At 41.8% G+C, this 19,237-nt stretch overlaps 1 protein-coding gene across 6 annotated transcripts in view; it reads right to left on the bottom strand.

The window, feature by feature from the left end:
- Nucleotides 1-19,237, bottom strand: part of LOC134354623 (roquin-1-like) — a 174,185-nt gene that overhangs the window by 114,257 nt on the left and 40,691 nt on the right. For 5 of the 6 annotated variants that reach the window (XM_063063641.1, XM_063063640.1, XM_063063639.1 and 2 more), the window contains 2 exons: nucleotides 14,955-15,277; nucleotides 7,965-8,085 (listed from right to left, as the gene is read on the bottom strand). In XM_063063641.1, the coding sequence (XP_062919711.1) occupies nucleotides 7,965-8,085; nucleotides 14,955-15,185 (352 nt within the window). In that variant the 5' untranslated portion in view covers nucleotides 15,186-15,277. Of the gene's footprint in view, nucleotides 1-7,932; nucleotides 8,086-14,954; nucleotides 15,278-19,237 lie in introns of those variants that run through there. The other variant, XM_063063645.1, reaches the window with a different exon arrangement.

The following is a 19,237-nucleotide window of genomic DNA, read 5'->3' as shown; positions in this document are numbered from 1 at the left end:
CAAAGAATAGTGCGAAAAACAAAAAATATCCAGACAGCAGCAGTTCTTTTGGCAAAAAGGGCTTGTTAACGAGAGAGGTCAGAGGAGAATAGCCAGACTTGTTCAAGCCGACAGGAGGGTAATAGTAACTCAAATAACTATGTGTTACAACAATGGTGTGCAGAAGAGAATACCTTGAAGTGGATGGGCTACAGCAGCAGACCACACGGGGTTCTACTCCTGTACCTAATAAAGTTTTTTTTTAAATTATGCATTGTAATGTACTGCTGCCACAAAAACAAATTCCACAACATATGCCAATGATATTAAACCTGATTCTGATTCACTGAGCGTATAGGTACTCAGAAAAGAAATTGATTTTGAATTCTGAAATCCATGCAAAGTGCCTCTCCTGCTCTGTTTTGTACTTTCTTAGTTACCTCTTCACAAAAACTCAGATTTGTGACACATGATGATCCTTGCACAAAGCCATGCGAGCTCCTCCTAACCAGTCCTTGCCTTTCCAAGTGAACAAAGATGCTATCCTTCGGAATTTTCTACAATTTTTCCCCTATCACTGATGTAATGCTGACCATCCTGTAGTTTCCAGTGTTATCCTTATTACCTCTATCAAACAAGACAACAACATTAGCTATCCTCCAGGAGATTCTGCTACCTCACCCACACTAGAGACGATGCAAAAATCTGTATCAGAATCGCAGCAATCCCCTCCCTTGCATCACATACCATCTTGGGATAGATCATCAGGACTTGTTTGGCTGGATAATCTAAATGTGCCAATATTTCTTACACATCCTACTTCCTGATACAGGGATATATACCTCCCTTTATTCTCCAGCCTCCACATCTTTCCTCTTGATAAGGACTGCTGAGAAGTATTCACTTAGGGCCTCTTTCATATTCCCTGGCTTCACACTCAAATTACCGTACTGGATCCTAAAGGGACTTGTTCCTTCCTTAATTACTCTTGCTTCAAAATACCTATAAAAGGTTCAAGATTCTCCTTAATCCCATCAACCAAGACTTCATAAACCACATTTGTTTTAATTCTTTTCTATCAACCTCAAAGGACTCAATCAATTTCCTATCCCTAACATATGGTTCTTTCTTTTCCCTGATTAAATCTTTGTTCACCCAACTTTCCTAAACTTACCAACTTTGCTTCTTACTCTTACAGAGATGCTGACTCATTACCTCACTTTAAAACACCTTCCACTTATCAGATGTGGTTTTCCCCTCTCCCAATCTGTTTCTGACAGTTTCTGTCTTACACAATCAAAATCTACTTTCCCTTAGATCAGGGTCCTTTCTTGAGAGCCAACTTTCTTTCTCGTTCTCGGCGTCGAACCTTACAAAACTATGGTCACTGTTCCTTAAGGGTTCCTTTACAGACACTTCTAACACTTGCTCATCCTCATACCTTAAGATAAGGTCAAATATAGACCATCCCTAGTAGGACTCTCTCAATAGTGCTTCAAAACATCTTCCTGGATGCATTTTCCAAATTCCTCCCATTCTAAGCCCCTTGCACTTTGGCAATCCAGAAAATATTGGGAAAGTAAAAATCGTCCACTACAATAACCCTATTGTTTTAAATACTTCTTTGATTTGCCTACATATCAATTCTCAGTGACTCCTGGGAGGCCTTTATACAGTATAAACCCACCAAAGTGTTCAGTAGGTTCTTATTCCTTGGTATCTTTCTCACCACTGTTGCAAGGCTTAATGGCCTGCAGTTCCCTACCTTGTCTTTGCAGCCCTTCTTAAACAAAGGCACAACATCATAGAGTAAAAAAAGTCAAACAGTATGGAAACAGGCTGTTTGGCCCACCTCATCCATGCCAACTATGGAACCCATTTAAGGGAGTCCCATTTGATCCAAATCTCTCTAAATCTTCCCTATCCATGTCGCCATCCAAATATCTTTTAAATGTCATTGCACCTCCCTTAATAACTTCCTTTGACACCAGCAATGATGTAAAAATAACACTACAGCCCAAATGTTAACTTCCATTCATGCTCAGTTCCAAATTTTATTGGATTTTGCAGCTAGCAGGTCTGTTCCACTGCCCCAAGCACACACACATACAAGCTCCTGCTTTGGCACAGTCTGAAAGATGCATCTTTCTTGTTGCTCAGTACCTGGAAAAGGTACAGAGATTTACTCAGATGTCAGCTGGGATGGAATGTTTCAGTTTGGAGCTGCTGTAAGATTGGGTGCATATTCCTTGGAGTGCAGGAGGGCAAGGGGAGACCTGATACAGTGCCTTGAAAAAGTATTCAGCCCCCAACCCCTTGTTCACATAAGTATTACAACCAGGGATTTTGATCAATTTAACTGAGCATTTTTATTTGTGAATCACTTGTTCCCTTTCTCACAGTAGAGCCCAAAAAAAAAACAGGGAAAATTGTAAAGCATGAAAAAGCTAAAAATTCAAAAAAAATGTTATCAGTTCAAAAATATTCATCCCCCTTTGTTCAGTACCTAGTTGACTACTACTTGCAGGTATTACAGCCAGTCGTCTTTTTCGGTAAGTCTCTCTTAGCTTTGCACAACGTGAAGGAGCAATGTTTGCCCATTCCTCCTTGAAAATTGCTCAAGCTGTGCCAGCTTAGTTGGGAGCTGTGATAGATAGGAATCGAGGTCATTCCAGAGGTGTCTGAATGGGTTAAAGTCAGGACTCTGAATGGGCCACTCAAAGACATTACTTTTCTTCATTTGAAGCCACTCCATGTTGCTCTGGCAGTGTGCTTTGGGTTGTTGTCCTGCTGAAAGACTAACTTCCTCCCCAGTTTAGGCTTCTGGCAGAGGATAGCAGGTTTTTATCCACAACCTTTCTGTATTTAGCAGCATTCTTCTTCCCATCAATCCTGACCAGATTTCCAGTTTCTGCTGCTGAAAAGCATCCCCATAGCATGATGTTACCTCCATAGCATACCTTAAGAGTAGGGATGATGCTACCGGGCTGATGCGCAATATTAGATTTACACCATGCGTACCGCTTAGTGTTAAGGCAAATGCTTTCAGTTTAGTATTCAACCACAAGACCTTTTTCCACATTTTTACAATATCTTTAAAGTGACGCTTTGCAAAGTCTTTATGGGCAAGGACTTTTTCTTTGCCACTGTTCCATAAATACCCTTTTTGTGCAAGGCCTTAGAGTTTGTGGAGCCATGGAGTTCATCTCCAGTTGTAGCTATTGATTTTTGCAGTTCACTCAGGTGACTGTTGGTGTCACAGTAGCCTCTCTTACAATTGCCAATCTTCTCTGGCAACTAAGCTCAGAAGGGCAGCCTGACCCAGGCAATATGGCTGTGGCTTCCATTTTTTCATGATGGTCGCATTGAGCTCCGAGTATGTTCAGTGCCTTTGAGATGGCTTTGTACCCTTCCCCAGATTTGTGCTTCTCTATGATCCTTTCCCTGACTAATCTTGGATGCTCTTTTGTCCTCATTGTGGTTTCATCTGTTGAAAATCTACCATACTGTTGGACCTTACAGAAAGAAGAGAATTTATTTTTATGAATTTAATGAAGACAGATGATCCTCCAATTTTCTACATCACCAAATTGGGTGAGTAGATAAGGTAATATATCGCAAAGTTAGTGCAGTAATTTTAGGTCTTAATTTTTAATAAATTGTTGACAGGTTTTGGAGTTTTTCTATGAGTTGACATGATGCACAATGTTTTGTAGATTAGCTCAACAACTTTACTTCAATATATGTAAATTTAGAAAATGAGACAGTAAAATATGAAAAGTTATGTGGGCTGAATATTTTTTCAAGGCACTGTACAAAATATACAATTTAAAAAGTTCAAGAATAATTCAGGTAGTAGGAAACTTATTCCAATTACATACAAGACCAGAAGGAATAAGCTTAAGGTGAGATTTACAGGGGATCTGAGGAAGAATTTTTTCGCTCAGAGGGTGACTGCAACTTGGATCACACAATCTGAAGGTGTGGTGAAGGCATGTACTCTCACAACAATTAGGAAGCTTTTGAATGAGCACTTGAATTGCCATGTCAGGAAATCTATGGATGGAGTGCTGGTAAAGATGCATTAGTACACATAGAAATTGAAGGCTGGCATGAACAAGGTAGAACAAAGGTCTTGTTTATGTGCTACAAGACTGTGTAAGGTCAAGGTACAGAGTTACACAACACAAATCTCTGCTTATTAAGCAATTACCTAAACATTTTTAAAAATGGTATGTCATAAAGTAATGATTTGTTTGGTTGAGATGATACTGCATTTGCAGACAGATGCCATTTGGATGAGTTGTAGGGAAAAGGTAGGGTGTCTGAAGGAGGTTTTGACATGTAGTGCAGGAATGCTTGAGTTCACACTCAAACAGCAGTGTGACGTTGAGCAAAATATTGCTTCTGTATCTTTAGCGAGGGATAAACTTTGGTCAGAAAATGGCAATACCTCCCAGTATCAGTTTTGGTTTAGTTCCACTAGAGAGGCCTTATCTTTATCACCCAACAGTGCAGCAATCACACAGCCTCACACAAAGTGTTAACAGATACTTTTGTCCAAATCCTTGGAATTAGCAACAACAGCATCACCAAGTTAACACTGATTAGAAGTTGTGGTCTAGTCTGCTACTCTTAAAATCAGATATGTTCTGTCATACACACTGACTTTTCCCAGCTGTTACTGTGAATTATGAACAAAATATTCACCACTATCAACACATTTCTAGAATGAAGAACTGATCAAAGGAACTTGCTCAGTGAGAGATATATTCTGCTTGCTTTGTAGTGTGTTACATCCCCTTAAACATGCCTAGCTATTAAGCAAGAAGAGTCTAGTGCAGAAAAAACACAATTGGCTACATTCCCTGATTGAAAAGTTATCAAGTCTTCAGGATTTATAATGAATAAAATTATTTTGAAGAAATCATACTGTTAAATGACTAAAATCTGTCATTATTTCCTGTATTTTAATTAATTTATTCCTTGTTGGGAATTTGAACAAAAATTATGCATTAACATTTCTTCATTTGTGATTAAAAATATCAAACTAGATAGAAATTGTTAAAGTAATATTTACAGGGAATAACCTTCAGAAATAACTTGAATCTTCACAAAATGCTGTATGAACCCAACAAGTCAGCCAGTCAATGGTGGGGAATAAACAGTCCACGTTTTGGTCGACCCTTCATCAAGCTGGATAGATTCCCTTCCTTCCTCTTCAACCTGTATTAAAGCTCCTGAATGTCATGATCAGTTAAATGTTGTCTTGTTATCGCGGGAAGGTTATTCCCTTCTTAAAGTCTGCTTCTTTTTTTTGAGGTTTACAAGTTAAATAGCACTTCAGAGGAATAGGATATTGCTGAGTAAACACATGATAGCCCTTTAAGCAACTCCTTCCACTTAACTAATAGTTGACAGTAGACTGATGATTCAGACTGGAGAGATATACGCTTTCTTTGAAGACAGGACACATGTTGGCAATTTTTCCATTGTTGGCTATAGAGGCGGAGCTTAGGAGGGTTAATGACGCCTAACGGCGACTCCTTTGCTTGTATTTTCAGAAACAGATCTATTTCCATCTTTACTATCTCTACTTTTCCCTTTCAGGGTTCTTTTGAAGACCCTGACCTGGAGTTACACACTGACTACGGTTCTTAGCGGGAATGGGACCTGCTCTTGGGGTTCCATAGCTGGACGCTGTTTGGCATGCTTGGCCTAAGAGTCTGGCTTGGATTTCGAAGCCTAGGATCTTGGGGCTCTGGAGTTGTGGATCGAGGGTTGGTGTCACGACAGGAGACCAGTGTGTCGTCGGGGGAGTCAAAATATCTACAGCTGTGTGCCTGGAGACCCGGGATCTTTGTGATCTTCAGGCACAGAGCTTGAAAAAAAGCGACAAAACAGACTTTTAACATCATAAACCAGCGAGTTGTTTGTTATGTCTCCATGCTCGCTGGGAAAATGGAGACACCCCTTTCTCCCTTATCAGGAAGAGAGAGAACCTGTGGTATGTTGAATACCAGGTGAAACACGAAGTCTTCGGGGTAACTACAAGTCTGTGTCTTTGCTATTGCTTTTGCTGCACACTTGAGTGCTTAGTGGCAGTGCCAATGCTTTTTTTTGCCGGTGGGGGGAGGGGGGATTGTTGCTAGCTGCTGCTTACATGTGGGGGGGGGAGTTTTGGGGTTCTAACGTTTAACTGTTGTTCATTCTTTGGGGCACACCTCTGTTTTCGTAGATGATTGCAAAGAAAAAGCATTTCAGGATGTATATTTTATACATTTCTGACATTAAATTGTACCTTTGAACCCTTGAAGTCAGTGTTAAAGCTGTTCCGCAATTCTGGAGTGATGGTCTTTAGGACAATGATTGGTTCACTGTTTTGAAATTTGTTAAATAATCGTATCTATGATGATGGAGATCCCAGGACATCTTCTAAGATGTTGTTGGTGATATATCGTAATGCTTTGGGGACGGCTCACAAATTCTACTAAATTTATGTGTGGACTACAATCACTGCAATCCATAGCCCATAACTTTCATTTGGGAGGTGCTCTGCTGAACCGTCTGAACGATGTGGCATTTTTACATTTTCCTGAAGGATTCGGTGAACTGGATTCTCGAGAATATAGATATGACAATGGCCATTGCTTGTGCAGACCTTGGGCTGGATCAAAAAACAAACTGATATTTAGCCTATTTAAGCACTGAGCCAGGATAAAAAGATTTAAAATGTCAAAACAGAGGGCAGTGATCAAATTGGTGTTCAGCTCACTTCTCTGTGTCAGCCAAGATCCCCCACCTGAGCCCATTCCCTCTGCCTGAGTTTGGCATCGGGCATGTGGTGCACACCGGTCTTGGGTCCACACCGCCAAGTTTGGGAGTAAGTTGATGCCTTGCAGCCACCGTGCTCCTGGATCGGCTTTACTTGTCTTGCTGCTGAACTGGCTCTGTGGCTGTGGACTCACTTTTTGCGTCTCTGTGGTTCATGTTCTGAGCATTTATTTTTACTTTCATTATTGTTTACACAATTTGTTTTTTGGATATTAGACATTTGAAGGTCTTTATTGTGTGTTTTTTTTAAAGTGGATTCTATTGCGTTTTTTTGTCTTGTGGCTGTCTGTGAGTAGATGAATTGCAAGGTTGTATTATATGGTATACATACTTCGATAATAAATTTAGTTTGAACTTTGAGATGGCTAAAGTGGATTTGAGCATTTTTGGTCAAATATGCTTTCTCAGTCTGTCATTGGTATGTTGCTTCAGGAATTAAATTGAGGAAAACACTAAACTATAGTAGGCAGTGATTTTTCCAACATTGCCAGGTTAGAAAGCCTACACTTAAGATTTGATTTGACTTCACAGCTGCAAACATTGGTGTTCATTAGGATGAAAGCTCACTGACCTAAACTATTCCTGGCATTCTGCTTTTATTTCAGATTTTCCAGAAACTGCAGTTCTCTGTGTTTTGTATTTAGTTCCAACCGGGCATCTGGGGGTTACAATATGCACGGACTAGTTTCTATTGCTAACAATCCAGATAAAACAATGCATTACACATGGGTGTCAACTTGGAGATTTGTATCTGTGAATATGACAGTATCAGAACTCAAGTTATTTAAAGCTCTTCAGTTTAGATACAACACCTGATGATTGGAAAAACAACTCTGAAAGGGTGAGAGGCTGCATCTTTGTATATGTTATTTCACAATAGAAACCACCAAGCATAGTAGATTCAATGCCAGTTTGTTACACCATCCCAGTTATCAATGATTTTCCACCCACATCCTTCAGTTACAGTAGATGCAAGCCAGTAACAGGAACCAGGCTATTTTTTTTTATTTGGTGACTATCTAAACCTTTCAATCTTTCAAACTTTTTGTTATCCTATATGTAAACCATGTAAAGCTCCTGATTAGAGCTTATAAAATTCCCAAAGAGATGTCAACATACTCTGTTAAAATGCTCTAGATTGTAGGTTGTACCTCTGGCGCTGCTAAGTGGTTTCAGGTAGAGGGCCAGTTCCTCCACACATTTCTTTGCTTCCTCATAGTGTTTGGTATTTTCTGCTCCAGTACACAGGGTGACAGGCTGTGGCTCTGGAATCTGCAGAGCATAAAAAACAACAGACTGACTGCATATGACTAGTACTATGACAAAATATTCTCATACTTTTCATATCAACATATTATAGCTACTTAACACTTTATACTTAATATACAAACAAAAGAAAATCTGCAGATGTTGGAAATCTAAGCAACACACACAAAATGCTGGAGGAACTCAGCAAGCTAGGCAGCATCTATGGAGAAAAGTACAGTTGAAGTTTTGGGCTGAAACAACTGTACATTTTTCCATAGATGATGACCTGCGGAGTTCCTCCTGCATTTTGTGTGTGTTGCTTAATATAAGCCAGTTTTAAATATACATTGCATCTTGTATTTATTAACTTACTTGTATCTTAGCTGATCCCAAAGCATTTTTATGAACACAGAAATAGAGAAATGGGTGTTTTCTACTATTTTTGGTAAGACTTGCACCAGGGAGGAGCTAAGATGGTGATAGAGGGCAACATCTTCAGGCTCATCTGCGAAACAGCTTAAATTCCTCTCTTTAATGTCCCTTTTTCCTTTTCATGGTGGCTGGGGTCCTATTGGAGTCTGTAATGTACAGCTACACTGAAACAGTGGTTCTATACGGCAGTGCGGTTCTGTTTCTGGTGCTAGCCGACTGGCCTAGCATTTTCAATATCTCCAGGAGTGGCCTGGAAGATGGGAGGCCCCTGTGCACTACTCGATTCCCCGCTGGCGTTGCCAACTGGAACTCTGCAGAGGTTAGAACACTGAGTCAGCAGGTTTGGCTGTTGGAGGCCTCTGCACCTGAGGGATCGCTCTCTCGATAGGGGTGGGGGAAGAATCTGCTGGTTCTTGAATGTGTGTTGCTTCAGATTGTAACATTGAAACAGCGATCTGTTGGGTTTTCCTCTTACCGTGGAAAGGGTGACATCGGAGGGGAGGAGAAGATGGCGGCATGACGCAGTGTGTGCCTCTCGAAATAATATCGTATTTGTTAAATAGGGGCCGTGCACAATCCTGATTTGATGGGAGATAGACGTGAGAAGCATGGAGGAACATCTGGAGAAACTTCTGAAATGCCTGCTTCGCTGCTGCTGCTACTGTGTGATCGAGAATCTCCGGAGGGGAAGGCCCCAAATCCTCGGCTTTGCCTACCGCCTGTTGCTGGGGCCAGGGTCGAAGCGCTCAGCAGAGGTGGTGCTCAGTGCTCAGTGTCGGTGGCTTGATGTTTTCGGACGGACTCAAGAGTCGGCTGTGGTTGGGTGCTTCCAGGGTGCTGCATCGGCAAGTTTGCGGTGCTGGAAGCTCATGGCAGGGAGAGTTTCTCCCTTCTACCGTCTGCATGAGATGATGGGCTATCGGGACTTGGAGACTTTTTTTTTTACCATGCCCATGGTCTGTTCTTCATCAAATTACGATATTGCTTTGCACTGTTGTAACTATATGTTATAATTATGTGGTTTTTGTCAGTTTTTTTTAAGTCTTGGCTTGTCTTGTGTTTCTGTGATATCATTCTGGAGGAACATTGTATCATTTCTTAATGCATGCATTACTAAATGACAAAAAAAAAGAGGACTGCGTGTCCTCATAATCTAATCTAATCTCTCTGTCCCTTGTTAGTGAGAGAGCTGTGGCATATTGAAGTGCTGGGTTATGGACTGTAATTTTTGTTGAACCGCAGATCATGAACTCTTTGAGGGGGGTTTGCTACTACTTGCTTGGTTGGTGGTTGGTGTTGATGCTTCCTGCTGAGCAAGTTGGGGGAGGGTTGATGCTTTGCTGCTGCTTGTGTGTGTGAGGGGGGGTGGGAGGGGCCTTTGTGGTTCTAATGTTTTTCTGCCATTCATTCTTTGGGGTTTTCTGTTTCATGGATGTCTGCGGAGAGTAAGAATTTCAGGTTGCACGCTATACACTCTCCGATATTAAATTGAATGATTGACTGGCACAGAATATTTAACTTCTCTGCCAATTTCACAGTCCTCAAAATAATCTCTTCTGACTCAGCTGGTATAGGATCAACATTATCTTTTCCCTGTACATCCCTCTGAACATTTTGAAGCACAGTTGTTGTAATACAGAAAATAATAAACGTAATGATAAATACGTTAATAGTGCTCACGTTGTAAGTATGAGCTCCAGAACACCCAACAACCAAAAGTTTCAGCTTCCCCAGAAAGGAAAAGAGGAATAAGAAGGGACAGTTGCAACTACTTCAGTTTATATTTTGTCCTTGTTTTGATATGACTCACTTAACATTCTCTCAAGTCAGAAGATTGCAGATTCAATGATCATCTTCAGAAATTAAGAGCCCAAGGATCATGCCTTGGTGCATCTTTGGAGAGGCAGGAATGAGGGAACTTTTGTGCAATCAATTACTGCACCATTGGGAAGGCAGTGATGAGAGAGTGCTTGCTATTAGAGGTCTGCCATTTAGATGTATCAAACCAAGACCCCAGCTGCCCTCTCAGATTAATGCAAATGATCCCAAAATCTTACTGCAAAGAACTAGGATGTTAACTCCAATGTCCTAGATGACATTCATCAACCACCACCACTATAGGAAGTTAATCAATCATTATATTCCTACTAGATGAAGCTTGCTATGTGCAAATTGGTTGCTGTGCTTCCTATATGCAAGACTTAGAAGCTGTAAAATACTTTGGGATGCATATTATAAAAATGCATCTTTTCTACTGTTCTCTGCTCTTGATCATCTTGTTACTTAAAGGTGTGATATGGCAGGAGGGCCATTCCATAGTGTGCTTTGAAAATACACAATTTTGTATAAGGTGCCAACCCAGTTCCTCAATCAGTGCTGTGATAATAATCACCAACACCTCATGTCAAGCTTAGTTAAGTGATGTCATCTAGAGGGACACACATCAAAGTTGCTGGTGAACGCAGCAGGCCAGGCAGCATCTGTAAGAAGAGGTGCAGTCGACGTTTCAGGCCGAGACCCTTCGTCAGGACTAACTGAAGGAAGAGTGAGTAAGGGATTTGAAAGTTGGAGGGGGAGGGGGAGATCCAAAATGACAGGAGAAGACAGGAGGGGGAGGGATAGAGCCAAGAGCTGGACAGGTGATAGGCAAAAGGGGATACGAGAGGATCATGGGACAGGAGGTCCGGGAAGAAAGACAAGGGGGGGGGAGTGACCCAGAGGATGGGCAAGAGGTATATTCAGAGGGACAGAGGGAGAAAAAGGAGAGCGAGAGAAAGAATGTGTGCATAAAAATAAGAAACAGATGGGGTACGAGGGGGAGGTGGGGCCTTAGCGGAAGTTAGAGAAGTCGATGTTCATGCCATCAGGTTGGAGGCTACCCAGACGGAATATAAGGTGTTGTTCCTCCAACCTGAGTGTGGCTTCATCTTTACAGTAGAGGAGGCCGTGGATAGACATGTCAGAATGGGAATGGGATGTGGAATTAAAATGTGTGGCCGCTGGGAGATCCTGCTTTCTCTGGCGGACAGAGCGTAGACGTTCAGCAAAGCGGTCTCTCAGTCTGCGTCGGGTCTCGCCAATATATAAAAGGCCACATCGGGAGCACCGGACGCAGTATATCACCCCAGTCGACTCACAGGTGAAGTGTTGCCTCACCTGGAAGGACTGTTTGGGGCCCTGAATGGTGGTAAGGGAGGAAGTGTAAGGGCATGTGTAGCACTTGTTCTGCTTCCACAGATAAGTGCCAGGAGGGAGATCAGTGGGGAGGGATGGGGGGGACGAATGGACAAGGGAGTTGCGTAGGGAGCGATCCCTGCGGAATGCAGAGAGAGGGGGGAGGGAAAGATGTGCTTAGTGGTGGGATCCCATTGGAGGTGGCACCCGTTACTTCATCTAGAGGGGATTATTACGGTTTTTTTTACAAATAATTAAAAAATGGTAAGGATTTTCACCCTTTACTAGTGGTTGGTGACACTCTTCAGAAGTGGGAGTGTGTAGACCCAGCTGGGAACACGATTGGGTCTGGTGTTAATCCACCCTGACATTCACCATTTATGGCACAAACATGGACTGGCCACCTGTGGGAACTATGAAATCATCCTCACACTACCAGAACCAAACCAAAATTGGAACTGCAAAAGCCCAGAGTCAGATCGCAGAGGAGGCGCAGTCACTTGCTGGAGCCAAGCTTTCAAAGGTTTCCCAATTAGTCTCACTATTCCACTTCAAATACCACTTTTTACAGTGTTTTACCACTTTAAAGTTACTAAGGAAGTAATTTACACCTCTTTTTTCCCAGGCAACATACTTCAATTTATTACAATTTGCTTTGGTAAAGTAATTTTCAATGCTTCATTGGTTTAACTTTTGGCAATTAGCTTGAATCTGTGCCTTCTGATTATTGCCTAATCTTCCAGTGAAAAAAATTCCTCGCCCACTTTATCAAATCTCTTATTATTTTGAATCTCACTGCTTCTACAAAAGTACTTGAACTTCCTCGTCCCTACAAGTGCACGGGGAAATCAGCACCCTCTCGAAGGTAAACAGTTCGTAGCACCTGAGCTTCATACTACATCCTTCTTGTTCTCCACGTAATCACTTACCTTCACAGCTCATCACCCCTAATCTTTTCTGTTAACATGAAGGATGTATTCCATCCATAAAGACAGCAGCAACAATGCCAAACCTTTCACAGCTTCTTCAAAGGAACAAATGCAATCAGTGTATCATCTTGTATCTGGTCAGGGGACAGTGTCAGCTGGAGAACAGCATTAATAAGTGGGAGTAAGACCCACTTAGCAGTGAATGAAAACTCCACCTGCAAAGAGGTGGTGAGTTGGAGAGGGGATGCGGTTGGTGCTGCACACTCAGGGATCAGTGGCGTTCAGCACTAACGGTCTGGGTAACTTGTGGGGTGATTTTCCTGAGGTGTTTAAGGTGATTACAGTAGAGTTTTTTTAAAGAAATCATTTGCCTTTGTTGAAAGTGTGGCAATAATGGTATGTGGATAATGAGTAAATGACATTAACATTTGAGGTGTGCCCCTTATATGTTTAGTGTACTAACAGAGCTGGAACTACAGGGTCAATGAAATTAATAATGATTTAATACAACATATTAATAATAATTTAAGTGAATGAACAGAGGCATATGGAGTAGAGGCATCTCTTACTGTTCTTTTAAGTGGTAAGAGGTGAATGGTAATTTGCAAAGCTTCCTTTGGTCAGCTATAAAATTACCTGGGAAGTATACAGGCTTATGCTTTTTCAACAAAGACATAGGTATGAAGAAATCCCAGAGTGAGTCAGTGGTCATTGGACAGATTACATGAAGTGCTATTCTAGGGAGAGTTGTAAACAGGGGCCCAACCCTCCAATGATTCAGCACTGCAGTTTTGAAAATAACAACTCCTATAGGCATTCAGATGTCACACACAGCCCTCCTACACTATGTGCAGCAGAACTGTACAAGCATCTCACTTTCTGATTTATTTCCATCCCTCACCACTGTATTTTGAGCTCTGCTATTCCACTTCAGCCTTGCATTACACACACCATCCGCCACTGAGTCATAAACCTGATACGAACTCCTATAGTCAAGAAAGACGCAACGCTTTGCAGATTTCTGCACAGTATACTTGGGCAATCCATACAGAAAGGTGCTATTCATCATAAGAGAAGAATGGACTGAATAATTATAGGGTGCTTTATGAATAATTATAGAGTGTATGCTACACGAGGAAAACCATTTCAACAGGGAGATGCAGATGAAATTTTAAAAAAAGGAGTTCACATAACACCTTTTATAACCTCCAAACAAGCCAACACTTCAGAAGTTCTGAGTTGGCTGTTTCTTGAACTACTATAGTGACAGATATTCAGGAAACAAGTTGCCCATTTGTACACAGCAAACAGCATCAACCTGAAAACATTTTAGAAATGCTTAAGGGACAATACTGGTGAGATATAGTAATTTAAAGAGGAACAGTGCTATCGTGTTGCTTATGCCTATTTTCCATATATTGCACCATGATGTAACACTCAGGTTCAGTCTTCATTCTGTGTTCAAAGCTCGATCTTAAACCCAACATCTTCTAACTCAGAACCAACTCAGCCCGTTGACACATCCATGCATTGAACACTGTTCCAGCTACTGTATGTACTGCATAATACCTTGCACAAATGCTAATGTTTTACAATGATTGACAAATATGGATGTTACAGTAACTCAACAAAACCACGCAGGGTTCAAGGCTGAACACCACATTAGTCTGGAAGTCATGGGGACTGAATAATGTGTTATACACTGAGATTTGAGAACAAATATGTTGCAAGGAGTGTTGCAGAACGTTAACAGATGTTGTAGAGGGGAAAAAAATGTCTGAATAAGATGCTTTGCTAGAAGGTGTACAGTTTGAATGCTCTGCAGGAGAGGAAAATGGTCTGGTTCAGTTTGGATGATTGAAGAAAGGAACAAAGTGAGTGAGTTCTGACTGATAAAGAGAACACCATTGCTGGCAGCTTGTAAGTAGGCTTCAACCTGAAGTCTCCAGGTATGAAACACTAACACCACTGCAACCAAACTCAGGATAAGAGTAAACAACAGGAATTCTGCAGATGCTGGAAATTCAAGCTGAGGGTTAGTCCTGACGAAGGGTCTCGGCCTGAAATGTCGACTGCACCTCTTCCTAGAGATGCTGCCTGGCCTGCTGCGTTCACCAGCAACTTTTATGTGTGTTGTCAGGATAAGAGTGTACATTTTCAATTCTGATTTAACACATATTAGAAAAGCTCCGGTAATGGGGAAAAATTGTTAATCTCTGTGCATCCAATGGCGTAAACAAGCAGAAGGTGGTGGTGCCACATGGTGGGGGAGGATACTACAATCTGATAAAACCTTACAGAATGCATCCAATCACATTAAATAGCCTTATTTGTTAATTTATAGACAGTGATTCTTACCTGGGCTCCTACCAGCTGTAACAAAGCAGAGTTCACAGGTAACATGTCTATGTCTGTGTTGATAGTGGTTTGATCAAAAGGGCAAGCCTTGCGATGCAGTTTGTTGAGACACATTTTACAGACTGTGTGTCCACAGCCTAGGCTGATGGGCTTGCGTATGTTCTCATCGAAGGTTTGGAAGCAGATTGGGCAGGAGAGGAAGTCTGTCCATTGTGGAGCCTGCACAGGCATTGTGGCAGTGAACAAATGGGGAGTCCCAGAATCAGGTGGTCAGAAATAGGAATTCACCATTGTTGTCTCGGGCTCATTGTGCATTACACCATCTGTAATCAAACAGAAATTAGTCAAATTATGTTGCAATTGGGTAATTTAAGGCTGACTTTATGCCTGAGCTCAAGCATGTGTCAACATGTGCACGTGTTCACACGCAGTACCAACATGTATATAGAATATAGAACTGTACAGCACAGTACAGACCCTTCAACATACGATCTTTTAACCTATTCTAAGATCAATCTAACCCTTCCCTCCCATATACCCCTTCATTTTTCCTTCATCCATGTACCTATATAAGAGTCTCTTAAATGTCCCTAATATATTTGCCTCTACCACCCTGACAGCACATTCCATGCACTCACTGCTCTTTATGCAAAAAAACCCCACTGATATCTCCCACAATACTTTTCTCCAATCACTATAAAATTATGCACATTCATTTTAGCCATTTCAACCCTGGGAACAAGTTTTGGTTGTCTAGTCTAGTCTCTGATCACTCTGTCACCTCTCATTTTCCTTCGCTCAAAAGAGAAAAGCCTAACTCATTCAATCTATCCTAACACATGCTTTCTAATCCAAAGAGCATCCTGGCAAATCTCAAAGTTCAAAGTAAATTTATTATAAAAATACATACATAACACCATATACAACCCTGAGATTCTTGTGGCTATCACAGTTGATACAAGAGAGATAATAAAATTAATGAAAGACCATATCCAACAGGACAGACAACAACCAAAGTGCAAAAACAGGAAGAAATTGTGCGAATACAAAAAGGGGGAAAAAAATAAGCAAGCAATAAATATTATGAACATGAGATGAAGAGTCCTTGAAAATGAGCCCAGTTCAGTGGGAACATTCAGTGAAGGGCAAGTGGAATGAAATTATCCTCTCTGGTTCAAAAGCCTGATGTTTGAGTGGTAATAACTTCCTGAACTTGTTGGTGAGTGCTGAGGCTCATGTTCCTTCTTTCTGATGGGAGCAGTGAGAAGAGAGCATGGCCTGGTTGGTGGGGGACCCTGATGATGGATACTGCTTTCTTGTGGCAGTGCTCTGTGTAGATGTTCTCAATGGTGGAGAGGGCTTTACCCGTGACCTACTGGGTCGTATCAACTACTTCTTGCAGGCTTTTCCATACAAGGGCATTGGCATTTTCGTACTTGGCAATGATGCAACTAGTCAATATATTCTCCAGCATACATCTACAGAAGTTTAATCAAGTTATAGATGACATGCCAAATCTTCACAAACTTCTAAGAAAGTACAGGCACTGCGATGCTTTCTTCGTAATGGTACTTGAACGTTGGAGCCAGGACAGATCCTCTAAAATGATAATAGATAGATATACTTTATTAATCCCGAGGGAAATTGGGTTTCGTTACAGCCTCACCAACCAAGAATAGAGCATAAATATAGCAATACAAAAACCATGAACAATCAAACAACAAAATGCAAACTATGCCAGATGGAAAATAAGTCCAGGAGCAGTCTATTGGCTCAGGGTGTCTGACCCTCCACAGGAGGAGCTGCAAGTTCGATGGCCACAGGCAGGAACAACCTCCTGTGCCGCCCAGTGTTGTATCTCGGTGGAATATGGCCGAAGTCCAACAGTAAAAAGTTCAATATCCGGTCTACAAACACGTTTCTCGATCGTAATATGATCCGGATTGTACCATCTGTTGTTAATCAGAACAGTAAGCACCCAACTCCTTTACGCTTACCGCTCTTAGTGCACTTCCGGTCAGCCCAAATGGTCTGGAAGCCGTCCATGGAAAAGTTTTGATCGGGTATGTCCTGGTGCAGCCCCGTTCCAGTGAAACACATAACACTGCACTCCCGAAATGTTCTCCGACCCTGGCTAGCGCCATGAACTTGTCCATTTTATTACCCACCGAACTCTTCTTCTCTATAAGTCTCTGTTGTCTCGACCCGGTCCTCTTTCCTCGACTTTGTGATCCCCCTCTACATCCTCTGTGTGTTTTCCTCCAGATTTCAGCAGGGGTGTCCGCTGCTCTGCTCGCTAAACTGGCCGGCATAAGCGCAAGCAGCTGGTCCCTGGAATAAACAATGCGACCATGCTTCTGTCCCGCTAATGAGAGGTGTCAGAATGTAACTGTTTCCAGCGCTAAAAACCCAAATAAAACTCTCTCTACCAGCACCAGAGGGTGCAGCTTCGACGTGTTACCGTGAAAAAAAGTACAAAAAATAATGTGAGTTAAAAAGTAAGAAGAAAGAAGTAAGAATACTGATTGGAATGGCTGTAACAGGCTGCATGCACGACCGGCGCATGCGCATAACACTGAAGAAATTAAAGTTGCTGACCCTCTCCACCTCTGACCCTCTGATGAGGACTGGCTCATGGACCCCTGGTTTTCTACTCCTGATGTCATTAACCAGCTCCTTGGTTATGCTAACACTGAGTGAGAAGTTATTATTGTGGCACTACTCAGCCACATTTTAATCTCCCTTCTATATGCTGAATTGTCACCACCCTGGATTTGACCAGTGACAGTGATATCTTTGGCAAACGTAGATATGGCATTGGAGCTGTGCATAGCATCAGCCATAAGCATAAAGCAAGTAGAGTAGGGGACTAAGCACACAACCTTGTGGTGCATCTATGCTGATGGAGTATGTGGAGCAGATGTTGTTGTCAGTTCAAACTGACTAGGATCTGCAAGTGAGGAAGTCAAAGATCCAATTGCACGAGAAGGTATTGAGGCCAAAGACTTGAAGCTTATTGACTAGTTATGGAGGGGATGCGGGGGGGGAATGATAGTATTGAATGCTGAGTTGTAGTCAATGAAGAGCATCCTGATGTATGCATCTTTGCTGTCCATACGTTCTAGGATCGAGTGAAGAGCCAATGAAATGGAATCTGCTGTTCACCTGTTGTGATGATGCATAAATTGGAATAGATCCAAGTTTTCCCTCAGGCAGGAGTTCATATGTTCCATCACCAACCTCTTCAACCAGTCAATCAGTGTAGATGCAAGTGGTATTGGATGACAGTCATTGAGGCAGGTTACCTCATTCTTCCACCCTGGCATAACGAAGCCTGCTTGAAGCAGATGGGTACCTAAGACTGATGAAGTGAAAGGGTAAAGATGTCGGTGAACACTATAGCCTGTCGATCAGCACAGGTCTTTAGTACTTGGCCAAATATCCCATCTGGGCTGGATGCTTTCTGTGGGTTCACCCTCCTGAAGGATGCTCTCACACCAGCCTCAGAGACTGAAATCACAGTGTCATCCTCATCAGGGGCTGAAGTTTTTATTCAACTTTTCAAAGTGTACTGGATCACTTCACTTTTCCAGATTTAACACCAGACACTGCTTCTCAGCCTAGCTCTACATCTACGCTATCCACAACACCACTAACCCTACTGTCATCTGTAAGCTTAATAACCCAACCCTTCTACTTTCTCATCCAAGTCACTTATAAACATAACCATATAACAATTACAGCACGGAAACAGGCCATCTTGGCCCTTCTAGTTCGTGCCGAACTCTTACTCTCACTAATACTCTCATATTGTTGTGTGCCTTTACCAAACCTCTCCTCATTCTCCTGAACTACAGGGAATAAAGTGTTAATCCATTCAATCTTTCACGATAATTCAGGCCCTCAAGTTCTGAAAACATGCCTGTAAATTTTCTCTGTACTCTTTCAATATTCTTGTTATCTTCTCTGTAGGTACGTGAACAGAACTTCATACAATACTCCAAATTTAGTCTCACCAATGTCTTATAAACTTCAACACAACATCCCAAGCCCTGTACTCAATACTTTGATTTGTGAAGGCCAATGGGCCGAAAGCTTTCTTTACAACCCTATCTATCTGTGATGTCAGTTTCAAGGAATTATGTCTGTGTGGTCTCTGATCCCTCTGTTCTACTGCACTCTTCAGTGCCTTACTGTGTAAATTCTACTCTAGTTTGTCCTCCCAAAGTGCAACATCTCACACTTGTCTGCATTAAATTCCATCTGCTATTTTTCAGCCCATT

The sequence above is a fragment of the Mobula hypostoma genome, chromosome 12 (assembly GCF_963921235.1).
Source record: "Mobula hypostoma chromosome 12, sMobHyp1.1, whole genome shotgun sequence".
In the NCBI taxonomy this organism is placed as follows: domain Eukaryota; kingdom Metazoa; phylum Chordata; class Chondrichthyes; order Myliobatiformes; family Myliobatidae; genus Mobula; species Mobula hypostoma.
The sequence above is the reverse complement of the archived record's forward strand: the minus strand, read 5'-3'. Positions and strand labels throughout refer to the sequence as shown.